Source organism: Microcaecilia unicolor, chromosome 5 (genome assembly GCF_901765095.1).
Source record: "Microcaecilia unicolor chromosome 5, aMicUni1.1, whole genome shotgun sequence".
In the NCBI taxonomy this organism is placed as follows: domain Eukaryota; kingdom Metazoa; phylum Chordata; class Amphibia; order Gymnophiona; family Siphonopidae; genus Microcaecilia; species Microcaecilia unicolor.
The window spans coordinates 270,628,848-270,647,591 of record NC_044035.1 but is presented as its reverse complement, the minus strand read 5'-3'; the positions used below and the strand labels follow the sequence as shown (position 1 = coordinate 270,647,591).

The 18,744-nt window shown below is 40.8% G+C and overlaps 1 protein-coding gene across 3 annotated transcripts in view; it reads left to right on the top strand.

Moving 5' to 3' along the window:
- CXADR (CXADR Ig-like cell adhesion molecule) overlaps positions 1 to 18,744 on the top strand; it is a 111,724-nt gene that overhangs the window by 81,942 nt on the left and 11,038 nt on the right. For 2 of the 3 annotated variants that reach the window (XM_030204214.1, XM_030204213.1), the window contains exon 7: positions 758 to 932. In XM_030204214.1, coding sequence (XP_030060074.1) covers positions 758 to 932 — 175 coding nt within the window. Of the gene's footprint in view, positions 1 to 757; positions 2,715 to 18,744 lie in introns of those variants that run through there. The other variant, XM_030204212.1, reaches the window with a different exon arrangement.

Here is an 18,744-nt window from a genome sequence, read left to right as displayed (position 1 = left end):
AGGTCTAACTTTGGATGCCCTTTTTCTTCCGATTTGATTATCACTGTTGGACATCCCTTGTAGGATGTCCAAATTCTGCCTTTCGAAAATAATGATTTGGAAAATTTGGGTACATGGACAGATTTTTGGACATTTTGAGTCATCCCATCGGCTTTGAAAATGTGCGCCATAATCTGGCACCCTTGGAATTCTTAAAAAAAAAAAAAAACTAAAGAAATACTGTTATATCCACAGGTGGACAATTTCACTGTAGATAATCTTTATTATATTCCAAGGAGAACCAGACAAACACATAATGATGAAGGGGCTATGGATACCATTGCTCCACCTAGTTTGGATATATCACAGTTTCTTAATCATCTCAGGATAATATTGAAACTTGTACAACTTTGAAATATTAACTTTTCAGACAAAAATGCAAAACTTCTTAAATTGTACTTTTTTGTGGACAACAGATTAATGTTTTCCCACTGAGAAGTTTCATATATCCACCACTTGTTTTATAAAAAAAATTATTTCCTAAGATTATTCCTGAGTGTACTCCCTTTTCTACTCATTCTGCGATGACTCTCCCTCCCACCTTGTTTCAGAGCTTCCTATTAATTGAGAGTCCTAACTCCTATACTTTTGTACCCTGGTGGCATTTAAATGTCTGTTCCAAAATATACATATTTAGATGAAGTTATTTCATTAATAGTGTTAAGGCTTTTTTCTCCCCCAATACTTAATCTGATTTTGTTTTTGAATTGCATTTCAGAGAAGATGTGGCTCCCCCAAAGAGCCGTACTTCAACAGCTCACAGTTACATTGGCAGCAATCACTCCTCTCTGGGTTCAGTGTCTCCCTCTAATATGGAAGGATATACCAAGGCATTGTACAACAAAGTACTAAATGAAGAGTTGGAAAGACCTCCCAGTCAGACGCCAGCAAAGGTAGCTGCTCCTAATCTAAGTCGAATGGGAGCTATCCCAGTGATGATTCCAGCTCAAAGCAAGGATGGCTCAATTGTGTAGATCAAATGTTTAATTCTGGTTGTCTTCGTGTTCTTTTGTCAAATCATACTATCTGACTTCAAACACTATGTTAAGTCTGTAACTTTATACCTGGCGAACTGTACATAGACTCTTTTTGACCTGCTTAATTACAAATCAATTTCACATTGTTTAACCTTCAGTGCTCTTCGTAAGCAAATTAGATGGAGCTAATAGAAATTTCTGAATTGAAACTAGTCTAAGCTGCTGAGCAGTGTGAGGTCCCAAAATGTTTAGCACTGTATTAGTCTGATATAATCCTCCAAATATGGAGCTTTTGATGTAGTTCATAAAAATGTTTGATTTTACTTTAGGTAGATGGTAGCTTAAGATATTCCAGGTATCCGAAAACCAATTTAAATGATAGCAGATAGGAAGAGGGACATCTGCGTAGTTTCCAGCAGGCTTTTTGCGATTCAGTAGTATTCCAAAGAGTCCTAGCTAGTTACTGTTCACCCCACTATATATTGTTAGTCATGCTTATACATTTTTTTTTCAGTTACCCCTTCCCATGTTTACTGTGTTGATACCAGAATCAAAATTTGTAATGCTGGATAGCAAAATGTTTTCTGGCATCAAGGAGGGAATTGGGCAGGAAAATGTTGGTTTGATCAGCAAATCAAGTTGTGAAAAGCATGCAACTAGTAAAAAGATCTGTTGAAAAGATACAGGCATGACTGATTTGGTGATAGCTCCCTAGTGACATTGTACATCTCACCTAGAAAGCCTTTTAGAAGGGAGAAGTGAGAAACTGATTTCTACCATTTTTATATATTCCATTCAATGTGTTATACCACCATGGTTTATATTGTACTGCAAATCAATAATTAAACATTATCAACATTCATGTATAATACAGCCTATCATATAAAAAAAAACCTGTATGAAAATAATGCAATTAAAATACTAAACTGTTATGGTGCTAGAGGATGGTATGAAGTAACCAGTAAGTTATCCAGGAGTGTTCGTAAAGCTTCCTGTGCTAGAATTACTTAAAATGTGAATCAAAAAACCTCTATAATGAATGGATATTTATTCCAAATACGGTACTGCAGTTTGTCTCCGTTTGTATACTATCCAATTGAATTGCTCAGACCTTTTTCACTTTAGTCCTCTTTCTAATGTAACAAGTTCTTGTTGTGGTTGATGTTTGACCACAGTATACCTTGTCAGAATGCTAGTAATAGTTTTGAAATATTGATGATTCTTCAGCATTTCAATTAATTTTACTATAGATATAGCAAAAGGAAGGTTTGTAGTTTAGCCTTCCCAAACATTATCATCTTATGAATTTTTGATCAGAGTAATTAGGGCTTATTGATATTTCTAAACAAATTGTGAATATCTGGTTTCACATACCTCTTACCTTCTGTTGATGTGAGAATTTCATTAAACTTGGTGCCTTTTTTGTAATAGACTTTATACCTATTTGTAGATTTTGAAATTTCTGGTGCCTGTTATTCTTGTAAAACATTATGATAATCTGTAAAGTACAACATTGATGGAATTTTTTTTATTCTCACTGCTTTTACATCTGTCCTCAAGCAGCCTCTACTGTACTCAGAGCATCATAAAACTTATTATGGACTTTGATTATCATGATGTGTGAAGTAATTCAATATTTATTTTTATCAAATGTTCTATTATGATTCCACATTTATTAAAATACAATTGTACAACAGACCAGTTTTGCAAATGTCTGACATCTCAGAAGCTTACCTAGGTTATGTCAGTTTGTTTGCAGCAGTTGCCTTTGTAATCCCCTGTTTGTTGTTGGTGGAATTATCACAGTCTAAAAGAAGGAAGTAGTATCTAAAGCATGGTCGTTTTTAGAAAGGTTCCCACCCAGGTGCATTTCATTTTTCTCTTGCTCTCTTCAGTGCTAAGTGCATTTTCAATATTTCTTTTTTGCTGTACCTGGTGGTAGTTATCTTAATCGGTTAAACTTTGCTTGTTCTGTCCACTTTGGAATATGATACAGAGCTTGGCATTTGGTCTTCAGTTTTTGTAAGTATTTGATTGTACCCTGTGCTTAACGGTTATTGTTCTATTAATGTAAAAAATTAAGATGTGCATTTGAAATTATATAATGTCTAAATGTGGCTCTATACTAAATTTTAGGCTTCAAGGCAAAATAATCTTTAACTGTTAATGTGAAAATGTTTGTTTTCTTGAGCTGATTTATTGGCTTAGTACTGTTAATGTAAAGGCAATCTTCTGAAATAGCATCTCATGTAGGATAGCTGGCCTAAATAAGTTTGGGGTGGGTTACACTTTACAGAAGTAACAATAGCTTTCATATGCCACTTCAAACTCACTGATTTAGTAAATGTAAAACTTTTGGCATGTGAAGCCTAAAATTAAACATAATCAGTGAGGGGATACACCTTTTTTAAGGGGGGGTGGGGGCAGGGATTTGCTTGGAAATGAAACTAGTATGAAACTTTGTAACAGAGCTGAGGTTTTAGCCAAGCTGGAGTTAGCTGTTGCGTGCATGAGTCATTAGTGTTGTGCAAGGTTTTTTTTTTGTTTGTTTGTTTTTGTTATAGATGTGTTTTCTTTTTAAATGTAGAGTAAGAAGGATTAAGGCTTGCTCTCTTAATTTCACAGCAGTCAAACGATAATAGCTTTAAACCAGTCTTTGAAAGAATACCAGCTTACAAAGATGTACTGACAATTCTCAATCCTACATTTGCCTTTTCAATAGTAACAATAGTTTTGAAGACTGACTAGCCTTGTTTTTCCTTTTGTTAACTGCATAGGTTCACTTTTATGTAACTCATGGTTAAATGTAAATGACAAAGGTTGTTTAGGCGCAGTGAAATTGCAATTTCATTTTTTGGCAGTTTTATCCAAGAAGGTTAGATAGAAAACAGGAGACGGCATGGCGTCAAAAAGTTGAAGCCGGTTAAGCCCCGCCTTCCCTTCGCAGCTGTCATCTCTGTACACCCAAAACAAAGTGAACAAACCTATCAGATTAACAGATGTCTTGACTATGACAGGCTTTATGTGTTTTTATATTTGTCTCAGGCAAGAACGTTAAGTGTTTGGGATAATTGGGTCAGGTAGGCTCGTTAGGTATTTGGGATTAATTTGGTGACAAAAAATTAGTTCATTTTCTGTTCATTTATTATTATACAGTAGTCTGGTTAGGCTGTTTATAGTTTCTGTAAGATTTTGTCCTTGCACCCCACGTAGATTCCATTGCAATAATCCACGTGGGCCAGAACCATAGTTTGGTTCATGTTACAGAATATATTTCTTGGAAAGTATTTAGTTTCCACATTGTGTGGAACATTTTCTTTGTAGTGGCTTTGGCCTGGTTTTCAAGTGATATGTCACGGTGTATATGGTGATTCCTAGGATTTTCAGGTTGTCTGAGATTGGGAGAGATGAGCCCAAGGTGTTGATGGTTGTGAAGTGTTCAGTATTGTGTGGGGATGACAGTATGAGGCCTTGTGTTTGTTTTTTCCCTGTTCAGTTTCAGCTTGAAGACTGATGCCCAGGATTCTGTGGCGTTCATGCTGTTCGTGATCTAGGTATAGGAAGCTTTGAAATAAATAAAAGAGCTGTCAAAAAAAATCCCTTCTCCTCCACTTTAAGGCACTGCCTATCCAGCTGGAACAGCTTTAAACTGTTTAGAAATGGACCACACATCGGCAGTCTTATTTTTTCAATAGCATCTGCCATTGTTTTGGGTGAACTTAAAACTGTGTCAAGCTCCGCCTTACTGGCTTCAGCCCGCATGATGGGCTAGATAGGCTCGTGTCGTTTCCTGTTCGCAATCTAACCTTCTTGGTTTTATCCAGCAATTTAGATTTTTTTTTTTTTCTGCCATAGCAGCAACTTGTAGCATGAACTTGTAGCATGAACCGGATGGGTCTCTGTACTAGCCTTCCACTGGAAAAGAAAAAAGGGAAAGCTTCAACTTTGAGGAAGCAAGGTAGAACAATAACTTTACTGAAGCAATGTTTGAGTTTCTGTAAATGCACAGAAAATTGTGGGCATTTTACTGTTTTGAGGTCTTATCCCATTTTGTTGTAAGGAAGGACTGAGTGGTAGTTAAATATGAGAAGATCCCCCAGAATTATTTTTGGGGATGCTTTTTAATATCAACTTCATATTTTGTGTATTGAAAACAAATTCACACAGAGAAATTTGGTGATTTTGTTAACTATGGCAGAAGAATTTGTACTAATGAATTTCCTGGATTTTTATGTATTTGAACTGTTTTCAGATTAAAGGTGTACTATTTGTAATAAGATTTTGCATTTTGTGAAACACTTCACTACTACTTTTAAAATAAAGCATACTACAAGAAAAATTCCCAGCACTGTTATGTGAAGCAGAGGTTTGTGTGGCCTAACTTGCTGTATCTTGTCTAGTACTAATTAAGGGTTCCTTTTACTAAGCCATGGCAGTGATTCCTGACATGGCAAATGCGATGAAGCCGCTTCAATTCCTATAGGCTTCATTGCATTTGCCATGTGGGAATCGCTACCGTGGCTTAGTAAAAGGAACCCTAAGCTTTTCTTGTCCTCTTTGTCTAATCTGTCTCTTTCTAGGTTTAGACATTTCTTTCTCTGTCCCTTTTGCTATTACACAACCCAGGGTGCAACAGCAGTAAGTGAAGTAACTGTCGGTTCTTAATTGCATCCTGTGTAGGAACTCTGGCTCTGAAAATTATATACAGTAGTAACCATTCAGCCCTAGAGTGCAGCTTAATAGGGCTTAAATGATATATTTATTCTAACTTGGTCTTTTAATCCTCTAGAGCAGAGCTTCCAAAATATGTCAAGTTAACAGCCAGCATGTTCACATTAAATATGCATAAGAAGTTTGCATACATTGGAACCTGTACATGCAAACATTTGCATATTTATTATGAATATAGTAGGAAATTGGCTAATTCTGGAGTCAGGTTTGAGAAACCCTACTCCAGAATGTTTTTTAAATTGGATGCAGTTGAGTTCTGTAGCAGGAAAGATTAAAAAATAAAACAAGTGTCCATATTTGAATTCTGTTTTTTTGCATCTATGGGGGAAAATGTTTTGTAAGTTTAGACCTATATCTGCATTTCTTTGCTGTACCCATTTATAACAAACTAGTAAAAAAAGGCCCGTTTTTGAAAGAAATGAAACAGGCGCTAGCAAGGTTGTCCTCTAATGGCAATTTGTTTTTAAGGGAAATGTTAGGAGTGAGAGAGTGAGTGAGTGTGTGTCCCATGTGCACCAATTATGCTCTGTCCCCTGCATTCATCCATATGCAGCAAACGTCCTCTGTGCTGCATCCATGTGCAGCATCTCTTCCCTGCCTCTTCCATCCATGGTGGTGCAGCAATTCTCCTCTGTCCGTTGCTCTCCCCCCCCCCCCCCCCCCCACATGTGCATCAACTCTGCATTCTCCCCTGGCCTCCTCACCCCTACCCCCTCCCCCTCGCATCGCAAGACCCCCCCTCCCTCCCCTCTTTGTCTCAGGACCCCCTCCCACCCCCCTCACATCTCAGAACTTGGTCAGTATTTACTACTACTACTACTATTTGGGGGAAAGATGCTTGGAGTCGATCAGAGCAGAGGTGCCACAGCCCTACCCCACTTCCCCGTGTGGGGTTCACTCTTACAGCAATTCCCCTTCCCTTTCTCAGTCGGTACCCACATTAGGTTGGGGCAGTGGCGGTGCAGCAGGGTGCGGAAGGAGGCCCTCAAGTTGTGGATCTGGATGTCGGGTGCGAGCCAGTTCTTGAGGGCGAGCCAGCTGTCCTCTCCCCCCCCTCCCCCGAGCACCTGAAGAAGGCAACCACCCGGTCCCTGGTTGTCCAGTGAATTCGGGGCAGGCAGGAAAGATCCCCAGTCTTGCCTGCCCGCTGCCGGCGCTGATCCTCCCCCGCTGAGCGACCCTCCTCCCCTTGCCCCCCCTCCAGCCACCCATGTCCAGCGGACCCTCCTCTCCTCCTGACCCCCCCTCCACCCATGTCCAGTGACTCTCTTCTCTCCCCTGCCCCCCCTCCAGCCACCCAGGTTGTCCAGCAAATTCTTCGGAGCAGGCAGGAAAGATCCCCAGTCTTGCCTGCCGGCGCTGACCCTCCCCCGCTACAGGATTGCTCTTCAAAATGGCTGCCAAGACTTCTGCTGAAGTCTTGGAGGCCGCCCTTGTAAGTCTGGGTGGCCATTTTGAAGAGAGATCCGGCAGCGGGGGAGGGTCAGCACCGGCAGCGGGCAGGCAAGACTATGCGGAAACGAATAGAAAGCCAGTGAAGTGACTTGAGGAGAGGGCTAATATAGATCGCCCGCGGTGCTACAGCTGGCCGGAACCGTATTATCGAAAAAGATGGCCGGCCATCTTTTTTTTCAATAATACAGTTTAGCCCGGCCAAATGCCAGAGTTCTCCGGGTTTGAGATGGCCGTTTTTTTTTTTTTTCAGCGATAATGGAAAAAAATGCCAGTGATCTCCAACCTGGTGACATCCAAGGCATTTGGTCGTGGGAGGATCCAGCATTTTTAGTGCACTGGTCCCCCTGACATGCCAGGACGCCAACCGGACACCCTAGGGGGCACTTCTAAAAATAAAAAAAAAATATATACAAATACCTCCCAGGTGCATAGCTCCCTTCCCTTGGGTGCTGAGCCCCCCCAAATCCCCCCCCCCCCAAAACCCACTCCCCACAACTCTACACCACTGCCATAGTCCTTATGGGTGAAGGGGGGCACCTACATGTGGGTAGAGTGGGTTTTGGGGGGGGGTTTGGAGGGCTCAACACTTACCACCACAAGTGTAACAGGTAGGAGGGGGTGGGCCTGGGTCCACCTGCCTGAAGTCCACTGCAACCAACATAAACTGTTCCAGGGAGCTGGGTATGACATTTGAGGCTGGCATAGAGGCTGGCAAAAAAGGTTTTTATTTTTATTGTTTTAGTGTGGGAGGGGGTTGGTGACCACTGGGGGAGTACGGGGAGGTCATCCCCCATTCCCTTCGGTGGTCATCTGGTCAGTTCGGGCACCTTTTTGAAGCTTGGTCGTGAAAATAAAAGGACCAAGTAAAAGCGGCAAAATACTGATTAATGCCGCTTTTTTTTCCATTATCCGCAAAAGCCGACCATCTGGTAGCCATGCCCGCCCATGCCTTTGCTTCGCCTTCGACACGCCCCCTTGAACTTTCACCGGCGTGGCGACGGGAAAGCGGCGATGGTGTCAAAAAAGCAGCTTTCGATTATACCAATTTTGCTGCTTTTGCGAGATCGCCGGCCATCTCCCGATTTATGTCGGAAGATCGCTGGCGATCACTTTCGAAAATAAGCCTGATAGTAAACAATTCAGCTCTATGAGTAATTGGCAATACAAATTGTGCACTCTGCATATATTGGTTTAAAACCCTCTATGCCTCATATATATATATATATATATATATATAACGTGTAATACTTGGAAAGAATGGAAATAACGTGCAGAGGGTTATATTGCTGTGGTCAGACGATACCTCATTATAAACAGAATGCTGATCATAAGTGGTCTAAATAAGTCTTGCAAAAGTGACATTAATAACGAAACTTAAAATAATTACAAGTAAAAACAAAAATGCTGTCAGAAGGGAAAGCTGATATCAAAAGACAGGAAGAGCTATCTGATCTAAAAAACAAAACAAAAATGCATTTCAAATACAGTATAAAAGTAAGGATAAAGCTATAATTGACTAAACAGAGTCCAAATGATAAAATATGTGCCTCATCACACAGTAAACGCTGCGAGACCCAGTCTTCCATTAAAACAAAAGGGCTCCAAATACAAAGTTATGTGTAAACCTTTGATAATGTATACAGAAGCATAGAGAAACTGACGGCCGCAAGTGTAGTAAGAAACTTCTATATGGTCTTACCTTGAAAAAGACCATAGATTATGGATAGAAGAACTGTGTGTACTCTAATCATGTGACTAATGAGCAAAGTAGAAATAAATTGTGCTTAGGGTATCTCCTTTTGAAAGTATAAATTGTCTCCAAAATCACCAAAAATGATGTATCAAAATTTCATTTCCTCATTATGACCAGTAGTGTAATAAAAACTAAACGAAGTAATAAAACTGACTATACAGTAAAATGAGGTAACCTCTTGCGCCAATGGGGAGAAATAAATACTAGAACTAGATGTAAAATATAAATTAAAAGGATATTCAGAATATGCAAAACACAAGTGATGAACCCCATGAAAAAATACAGAGTGGCATCAAACAGTAGCATGACTCACAATTATACAGATAAATGGACCAACAGCAATACATATATTTATATTAAAAAAAAAAAAAAGATAAAATACTGTTCTCAATGCACTTTTAAAGGGAGCACTACAAAAACCTTAAGAATATGTGAGCTGTAAATCAAAAAGTATCCCATACACAGCGAACATATAAGTATCGGAAAGAAAAACTGATATCAAAAGACAAAGTGCTTGCCGATCCAAAAAGCGAAAAGGCATTATAAAGGCAACATGAAAGTTTGTGATGAGGCTACAATAAACTAAAAACAAAAATCCAAATAATAATATATCTACCCTATCACATGGCAAACACTAAAAGACCGTGTCTTCTGTTGAAATAAAAAAGCTACAAATGCAAAAATATGTATGGACCTCCAATAATGTGAAATATACACTGAAGCATAAAGAAACCGAAGCGGCTAAAAGTAAAATAAATAAACCTCTATATGATCCTTGAAAAAGACCGTGGATAAGTAATGAAAAATCTGTATGTCCTCTGGTCGTGTAGCTGTTGAATCAAATGAAAATGAATTGTGGTCGGGATATCGCCTTTTTAAAGTATAGAATGGTGCCAAAAATGACATATAGAGACAATGATGTCATTTCCTCATTGTGAGCAGTAACGTAATACAAACTAAACAAAGCAATAAAACTGACCACATGATAAAATAAGATAAACACTTGCGTCTGTAGTGAGATGAAAAAAAATATATATTCGAAATATGCACAGCTTGAATGACAAAACTTAATGTGCACCATACAATTGAAAAAAGAAAGTACAAAGTGGCATCACATGATGGTATGACATGTGCAGTTAATGTAGATTAATGGACCAAAAGATGTACATATATTTCAAAAGAGAAACTGCTGTTTTCAATGTACTTTTAAAGGAACGCTAAAAAGTCTTAAGTGTTTAAACTATAATCAAGAAGTGTCCCATTTACAATGTAAATAATGGATAAGGACCACGTGTAAAGATGTATTCCATCAGAAGAAGGGGTGAAAAGTATATGTATCAGGATCAGAATGACATACTTAATATGGATGTCAAAATTGAGTAACAAATGTGATATAGTAAAACAAAAATTCATAAAATTTTGTCTTGGAGCTCAACAAAAAAGGCAAACATAAAACAAATGTTTTTAGTAAAAATGTTTATATATAATATAATAAACTTAGGGATAGAATACAATTACACAATAAGCAAGAGTATATATATCTGATAGACATATGCCATGAAAAATGTGTTGTAAAACAACTCAAAAAAAAGTTTGTTGTGCCCATATGCATACTTAATGAAGCTAAATACACCAAACTTTAAGAGATATGATAAACTTAAAATATACTAAAGATATTGAGAATGTTAATCATGACTGGATAAATTCTCCTGAAAAAAAATAACGTGTGGTGGTGTCACAGAACACGATGAAAATCTATTTCACTGTTTGATCATGAGAGGTTGACAGTATTTTAATCAAAATTGATTTATTTATTCCTCGTAGATGAGGATGTTGGAAAATATATCTCAAAGGTGTTGAGAATGGAGATCTAATATGTGTATTATTACAGAAAGGGATGAAAATCTATTTCACTGTTTAACCCTTTGGGGATAAGAGTGTTTAAATCAAAGATAGATTTTTGTTCCTCTCAAAGGAGGATATTGTCCATATTCCCTCTTCTCCAATTCTGTTTAAAGGTTTTAAATATAAGAAATTTCAGATCTGCAGTGGTATGTTTCGTTTCATACCAATGACAAACTAAAGGTGCACTTTCTGTTTTTCTGTTGATGCAATTACAAAGCTCAATGAGCCTTGTTTTGATAGTTCTTATTGTTTTACCAATATAGAGTAGTGAACAGGGACATTGAATGATGTAAATAACAGAAGAAGTATTACAGTCCAGGGTATGCTGCAAATAATACTTGAGTCTTGGGATGAACGAAGACAGATATTTTTAGGCTGCAAACGCTGCATCGTCCACATCTACGATGCCCTAGAATGGGATCGGAGGATGGTGTGATAACTTCAGGTAATGTTGATGGAACCAAATATTCCTTCAGGTTCTTGTTCCTTGCATAAGCAATGATCTTACTTTTGAAGCATTCAAACCTTCTAAGATATGCCAATGTCACCGAATAGAATGTTGTATGTGTTTAGCAAGAAAAAAAATATCTGAAAGTGCACACTATATCTGGTGTGCCTCGGATGGTAGCTTGCTGAAGAAATGTGTCTCTATCTTCCTCCAAGGCCTTAATATATCCTGCTTGAACATGTTTGAATGGATAACCCATTGTAAGAAATTTTTCACTCATGATCTTAGCTTGATCATTGAAGTCATCAAAATTAGAACCTATATGACATAATTGAAGAAAATGACAACGTGGCAAATTGTTTTTCAGACTCTGATTATGGTAACTTGAAAACTGTAAAAATGCGTTCCTATCCGTTGGTTTCCTGTATATAGTTGTTTAAAAAAAAATAGTTGTTCTTGGTAATGGTGAGATCCAAAAAATGAACTTCAAATTGGAGTCGCTTGTGTTGAGCCACTCATGAAATAGTATAAGAGTGTCAGAATCTCCTTGCCATAAGATGAAGATATCATCAATGTATCTCTGAGATATCTTAATATGGCCAGAGAAAGAGTTGGATTCTATATGTTCTTGCTTAAAATTCCCAACATATAAATTAGCCAGATCTAGAGCCATTGTTGTCCCCATGTCTGTGTCCTTCACCTGCTAATAATAAATACTTTGGAACCTGAAATAATTTTTTGTTAGAGCCAGTAATGCACAGGTTAAAATCAAGTGGTTTGGAATGCGTCTTTGCCTGGTTCTATTCCCTTTTGTTGCCAACAATCATCCTTACTCCAAGTGAAATTGGTGTTCATTCCTAATGGACATTGCAAGTAAATATCAGGTTTGCCCCTATTGCTGAGATTTGTATTTGCAGGGCAGCCACGTGGACTTCTCTGCATACTTAACCAAACATTATTGTCTGGACACATGTTCCAGATCGAATGGTCAAACTGTTCTTTAACCTTTTTGCATGATAGATCATCCTTCATCCACCTGTAATTCTTTTAATTGGTTGCTTCCCATAAAGAATATTAATATAAGCATTTCTCTGTCTATGGAGAAAGCATGGTTGCTTACCTATAATGGGGGTTCTCCATAGACCACCTCAAGCTAAAGCAGACACACTTTCCCTCCTACCATTCCCTCTTGTAGCAGTACAACTTAGAAGTTTAGCTTGATGACAGATTGAGGGCAGGAATGCATCACAGGAAGAATGGAACAGGCTTAATGAAGATTGAGACTTTTACTGGGCAGTGGGGAGTAGTGGCCAGAGCTGGCAGCTGTTGGATGATCTTAGCTTTCTCTGAGGACAAGCAGGCAGAATATTCTCACACATGGGACTCACTGGCTACCAGACTCATAATAAACATCTATTCTGTAACTAAGGAGATGATGAAATGGAAGGCAGATTTGGATTTTAAGTAGTAAAAAGATTTTGCAGGACTGCTTGTCCAAACTGGCTATCCTGCCTAGAATGCTGCTTAAAACAGTGAGCAGTGAAGCTGTGGATAGAAGATCTCATAGCCACATTGCAAGTGTCTTGAATAGAGGCAGAGCGGAAATGGGCTTCTGAAGCTGCCATATCTCTCACATTGTGAGCGGTGACTGGCTATAGAGGATCAGTTCAGCCTGTGTACACGTGTAGAGGAGATAGCTAGTCAACTAGAGATTGTATGTTTGGTGATGGGAATTTCCAACTTGTTAGGGTCAAAGGATACAAAAAGCTGCAAGGACTTTCAGTGAGGTTTTGTTCGTTCTAGGTAGTATGCTAGAGCACGCTTGCAGATTAAGGTATGCAGTGCTGCTTCTCCAGGATGAGAGTACGTTTAGGGAAGAAGACGGGTATTATAATGGATTGGTTTAGATAGAACTCAGAAATCATTTTAGGTAGGAATTTTGAGTGGGTTCGGAGGACAAACCCTGTCATGGTAGAACCTGGTGTAAGATGGGTCCGCCACAAGAGTGTGAAACGTACTGACTCTTCTGGCAGAAGTAAGCTATTAAAAATACCACCTTATATATGAAGAACTTGAGAGAATAAGAACAAAGTGGTCAATTGGAGGTTTCAGTGAGAATGATATTGAGATCCCGTGCCACCGGAGGTTTGGTAGGAGGTTTGTTATGAAATAAATCTTTCATGAATCTCACTATTATCAACATCCTCAGAAATGAAAAGCACTGAAGATGTTCAAATGCACTCTGAGTTAGTTTTGAGATCAGAATCTGAGAGATGGAGGAGGTACTCCATAAGGGTAGGTAGAGAGCTTGTAGTAGGGTTGAGTGACCTACAGTGGTGGAAATAAGTATTTGATCCCTTGCTGATTTTGTAAGTTTGCCCACTGACAAAGACATGAGCAGCCCATAATTGAAGGGTAGGTTATTGGTAACAGTGAGAGATAGCACATCACAAATTAAATCCGGAAAATCACATTGTGGAAAGTATATGAATTTATTTGCATTCTGCAGAGGGAAATAAGTATTTAATCCCTCTGGCAAACAAGACCTAATACTTGGTGGCAAAACCCTTGTTGGCAAGCACAGCGGTCAGACGTCTTCTGTAGTTGATGATGAGGTTTGCACACATGTCAGGAGGAATTTTGGTCCACTTCTCTTTGCAGATCATCTCTAAATCATTAAGAGTTCTGGGCTGTCGCTTGGCAACTCGCAGCTTCAGCTCCCTCCATAAGTTTTCAATGGGATTAAGGTCTGGTGACTGGCTAGGCCACTCCATGACCCTAATGTGCTTCTTCCTGAGCCACTCCTTTGTTGCCTTGGCTGTATGTTTTGGGTCATTGTCGTGCTGGAAGACCCAGCCACGACCCATTTTTAAGGCCCTGGCGGAGGGAAGGAGGTTGTCACTCAGAATTGTACGGTACATGGCCCCATCCATTCTCCCATTGATGCGGTGAAGTAGTTCTGTGCCCTTAGCAGAGAAACACCCCCAAAACATAACATGTCCACCTCCATGCTTGACAGTGGGGACGGTGTTCTTTGGGTCATAGGCAGCATTTCTCTTCCTCCAAACACGGCGAGTTGAGTTCATGCCAAAGAGCTCAATTTTTGTCTCATCTGACCACAGCACCTTCTCCCAATCACTCTCGGCATCATCCAGGTGTTCACTGGCAAACTTCAGACGGGCCGTCACATGTGCCTTCCGGAGCAGGGGGACCTTGCGGGCACTGCAGGATTGCAATCCGTTATGTCGTAATGTGTTACCAATGGTTTTCGTGGTGACAGTGGTCCCAGCTGCCTTGAGATCATTGACAAGTTCCCCCCTTGTAGTTGTAGGCTGATTTCTAACCTTCCTCATGATCAAGGATACCCCACGAGGTGAGATTTTGCGTGGAGCCCCAGATCTTTGTCGATTGACAGTCATTTTGTACTTCTTCCATTTTCTTACTATGGCACCAACAGTTGTCTCCTTCTCGCCCAGCGTCTTACTGATGGTTTTGTAGCCCATTCCAGCCTTGTGCAGGTGTATGATCTTGTCCCTGACATCCTTAGACAGCTCCTTGCTCTTGGCCATTTTGTAGAGGTTAGAGTCTGACTGATTCACTGAGTCTGTAGACAGGTGTCTTTCATACAGGTGACCATTGCCGACAGCTGTCTGTCATGCAGGTAACGAGTTGATTTGGAGCATCTACCTGGTCTGTAGGGGCCAGATCTCTTACTGGTTGGTGGGGGATCAAATACTTATTTCCCTCTGCAGAATGCAAATAAATTCATATACTTTCCACAATGTGATTTTCCGGATTTAATTTGTGATGTGCTATCTCTCACTGTTACCAATAACCTACCCTTCAATTATGGGCTGCTCATGTCTTTGTCAGTGGGCAAACTTACAAAATCAGCAAGGGATCAAATACTTATTTCCACCACTGTAGCTGAACACCAGAGAGCGAATCTTTTCCACTTTAAATGGTAACATTTTCTTGTGGAAGGTTCCCTAGAGGCAAGAAATATCTGAGAGAGTGAGTGAGGAATGTATGAACAGAAATCTGTCATCAGGTACCGAGCCAGAGAGTGAGGATGAAGGAGGGATACCTCTTTCTGTGTTAGGATTGGAAAAGGAGTCCCCTGGGCATCAATGCTAGGAGAAGAGGGAACCAGATTTGACAAGGTCAATAGAAAGCAATTAGAATTATAGTTCCTTGATCTCTACGCAGTTTGAGAGGCAGTGGGAGGAAAGGCCCATAGAAGATCCATTCCCCAGTGGAGCAAGAAGGCATCTGGAGCTACACGGTTGGGAGTGTAGAGTCTGGAATAGAAGTTGCGAAGCTTGTTCTGAGAAAAAGCAAAGAGGTCTATCATTGGGGTCTCCCACTGTTGGAATATTTAACAAGTGACTGAGGTGTTCAGGGACCATTCATGAGGTTGAAGGACCCTGCTCAGTTTGCTACAGTATTCTGTTTGCCGGCTAGTTATAAAGATGTTTCGAGAATTTGACCAAATCTGGATTGCTTGTCAACAGAGGAGGTAAAACCCAGTTCCTCCCTATTCAGGTAATACATTGCTACTTGTTTGTCTGTTTGAATTAATATTACCTGATTGAGAATATGGTTATCAAAGGTTTTCAGTGTGTTCCAAACAGCTCACAATTCCAGGAGGTTGAGATGTCGTTGCTAGTGCAGGGACCAAGAACCCTGTGTGTGGAGACCATCTAGGAGTTCTCCCCAAAAGTCATCAAAGCATCTGTGGTGAGGACTTTTATGTGGAGGAGTTTGGAACGTAAGTCCTCGGTTGAGATTGTGGGACACCATCCACCACTTTCAGAGAGTGGTGTAGCTATGGAGTAATTTGAATTTGACTTGGGACCATTGAGAGGAGAGTGCCCAAGGAAGAATCCGGAAATGAAGACTAGCCAATGGTGTTTATATTAGTAAAAAAGGCCCGTTTCTGCGTGTTATGAAACAGGCGCTAGCGGACACGGGACTCCCTTCCCCTCCCCTTACGCTAGTATCCGTGGTGGTGTAGAGGTACCTGTTCGCTCAGGGCAGGAAAGAAAGAGAACCCTCTTTCCTGCCCGTAGCGCTGCTGGTAGCTGCCCTGCTGCATCCTGTGCGAGTCTGGCTCTCGGCGTTTCAAAATGGCCGCGAGAGTTGAAATCTCGCGAGGCTGCTTCAACTCTTGGTGGCCATTTTGAAACGCGGAGAGCCCAACTCACAGAGGATGCAGCAGAGCAGCTAGCAGCAGCGCTCCGGGCAGGAAAGCGGGGGCTCTTTCTTTCCTGCCCCGAGCGAACAGGTACCTCTAGACCACCAGGGATAGTAGCGTAAGGGGAGGGGAGGGGAGGTGATGGGGGGGAAGAGGGGGCGACTGGGGGCGGGTGCTAGCGTTAAAGGGGCGGAACGATGGCATAAAAGGGGCAGGGTGATGGGCACGTCCTCGGCGGCTGCGATTCGTTGGAAGGGGAGGAGTAGGGTTTGCGTGGTTGTGTACATGTTCCGCCCTCAACGTCATCACATGTGACGCGAGGGCGGGGCATGGAGACATGGTGAGTGTTCTGGCTTCACCACCATGAACTTATGAACCGGTGTCTGAGTGCCTGCAGTGACGTCAGTGTCCTCAGAACGTTGAGGGTGCATTTTATTATAGTAGATATATATATATATATATATATATATATATATATATATATATATATATATTACATTTGTTCCCCACATTTTCCCACCTATTTGCAGGCTCAATGTGGCTTACATAGCGCCGTGGGGCGAAAGCCTCCTCTGGTCAATAAACAAATATAGAGCAATGTATTACAAATGAAATAGATATGTACAGACACAATAGGAAATATAGAGAGGGAAGTTATATAAAGTTCACTAAGTTCAAAACAAGCCTGGGTTTACTTGAGTCGCTGGATTCAGGTGATTAAGTTGGATCATTAGGATATGCCTTTTCGAACAGATATGGACTATTGAAGTCATGTGACCGAGAAGGCGGAGCATCTGACGAGTAGATATGAGTTAACTTGAATACCCGAGTTGTGAGATGTAATATATTGGTCGCCTTCGGTTGATGAAGGAATACTCGACATTGGGCTGTATCATGGAGAGGCCCTATGAACTGTCAGGTCTGTACTGACTGAAGATGTGATTTGGGGTAGTTGATGACAAATCTGAGGAATTCTAGAGTCTTACCGCTGATTATATGGAAATGTTGCAGACTCCTGAGAGGCCGCTTTGATTAACCAATCGTCCAAGTAGGGGAAGACAAGTGTGCCCCACCTTCGAAGCATTGCAGTCACCACTACTAGACACTTCGGGAAGGCTCGAGCCGAGGCCAAGCCAAACTGCAAGATCTTGTAATGATAGTGCAGAGCTGCACAGCAGAATCAGAGAAACTTTGTGTGCAGGTAGAATAGGTAGGTATGTGTGTGTGTGTTTCCTTGAGGTCTAGCAAGCAAAGCCAATCGTTAAGTTGTATCATGGGAAGTAGTGACCCCAGAGATACCATGCAAAACTTCTCCTTGAGGAGAAATTTGTTCAGGTCTTGCAGATCTAGAATTGAACATACTCCCCTGTTTTTTTTGGAATTAGAAAAATCTGGAGTAGAACCCTTGACCCCTGTCCAGCGGAGGAACTAGTTCTATTTTGTCAATGGAGGGCTGAGAGCTCCTCCTGAAATAATTTCATTTTGGAGGGTTTTGAAGCGAGACTCTCTTAATGGGTGGTCGGGGGGGGGGGGGGGTCTTTTTTGGCAATGCAGAGCGTAGCCATACTGAATGTTGTGTAACACCCACCGGTCGGAGGTTATGAGAGGCTGCCTCTGTTGAAAGAGACTGAGACTCTGACAGGTGGGTCAGTTGGCACGGAAAACTGTATTGTGGCAATGCTCTCTAGGAAGGAGTAGACAGGGCATTGGATTTTTGACCCCATTGCTCATCTTGGACATGGGCATTTGGGCTGTAACCCTCTGAGGTGAAGGACGAGTAGGTGTGGAACATTGCTTAGATATATAGTAGTTTGAGCGTCGATATCCTTCTGGAAATCTTCTAGCAGAAGTAATGGTAGAAGTTTGAGGCCTGGACAGTGTTTATCGTATCTGTGTGTTTTTTTAATAGATCTGCCACCTGCTCAACTTTGTCACTAAACACTCCTTGCAGATTCAAGGTCAGAGACCCCAAGCCAGGAAAATAGTCCCATTGCTACTGCTAAGGTGGAGATATGTGAAGAGACATCGAAGGCCTGCCTTGTGAAATATTTGACAGTCGAGAAGCTTTCTGGGTAGCTTATGGAACTCCTCTTGTTTATCAAATGAAAAGAATTAATTCCACAAAGAATAAGAGTACTTTGTATGAGAGATTTTAAGTAAATTGTGGAATAAAGTTGATGATCTACTATGAGGTTGGTTAGCATTGATGCTTGGAAAGTTCCAAACGAGTCTGTTCTCG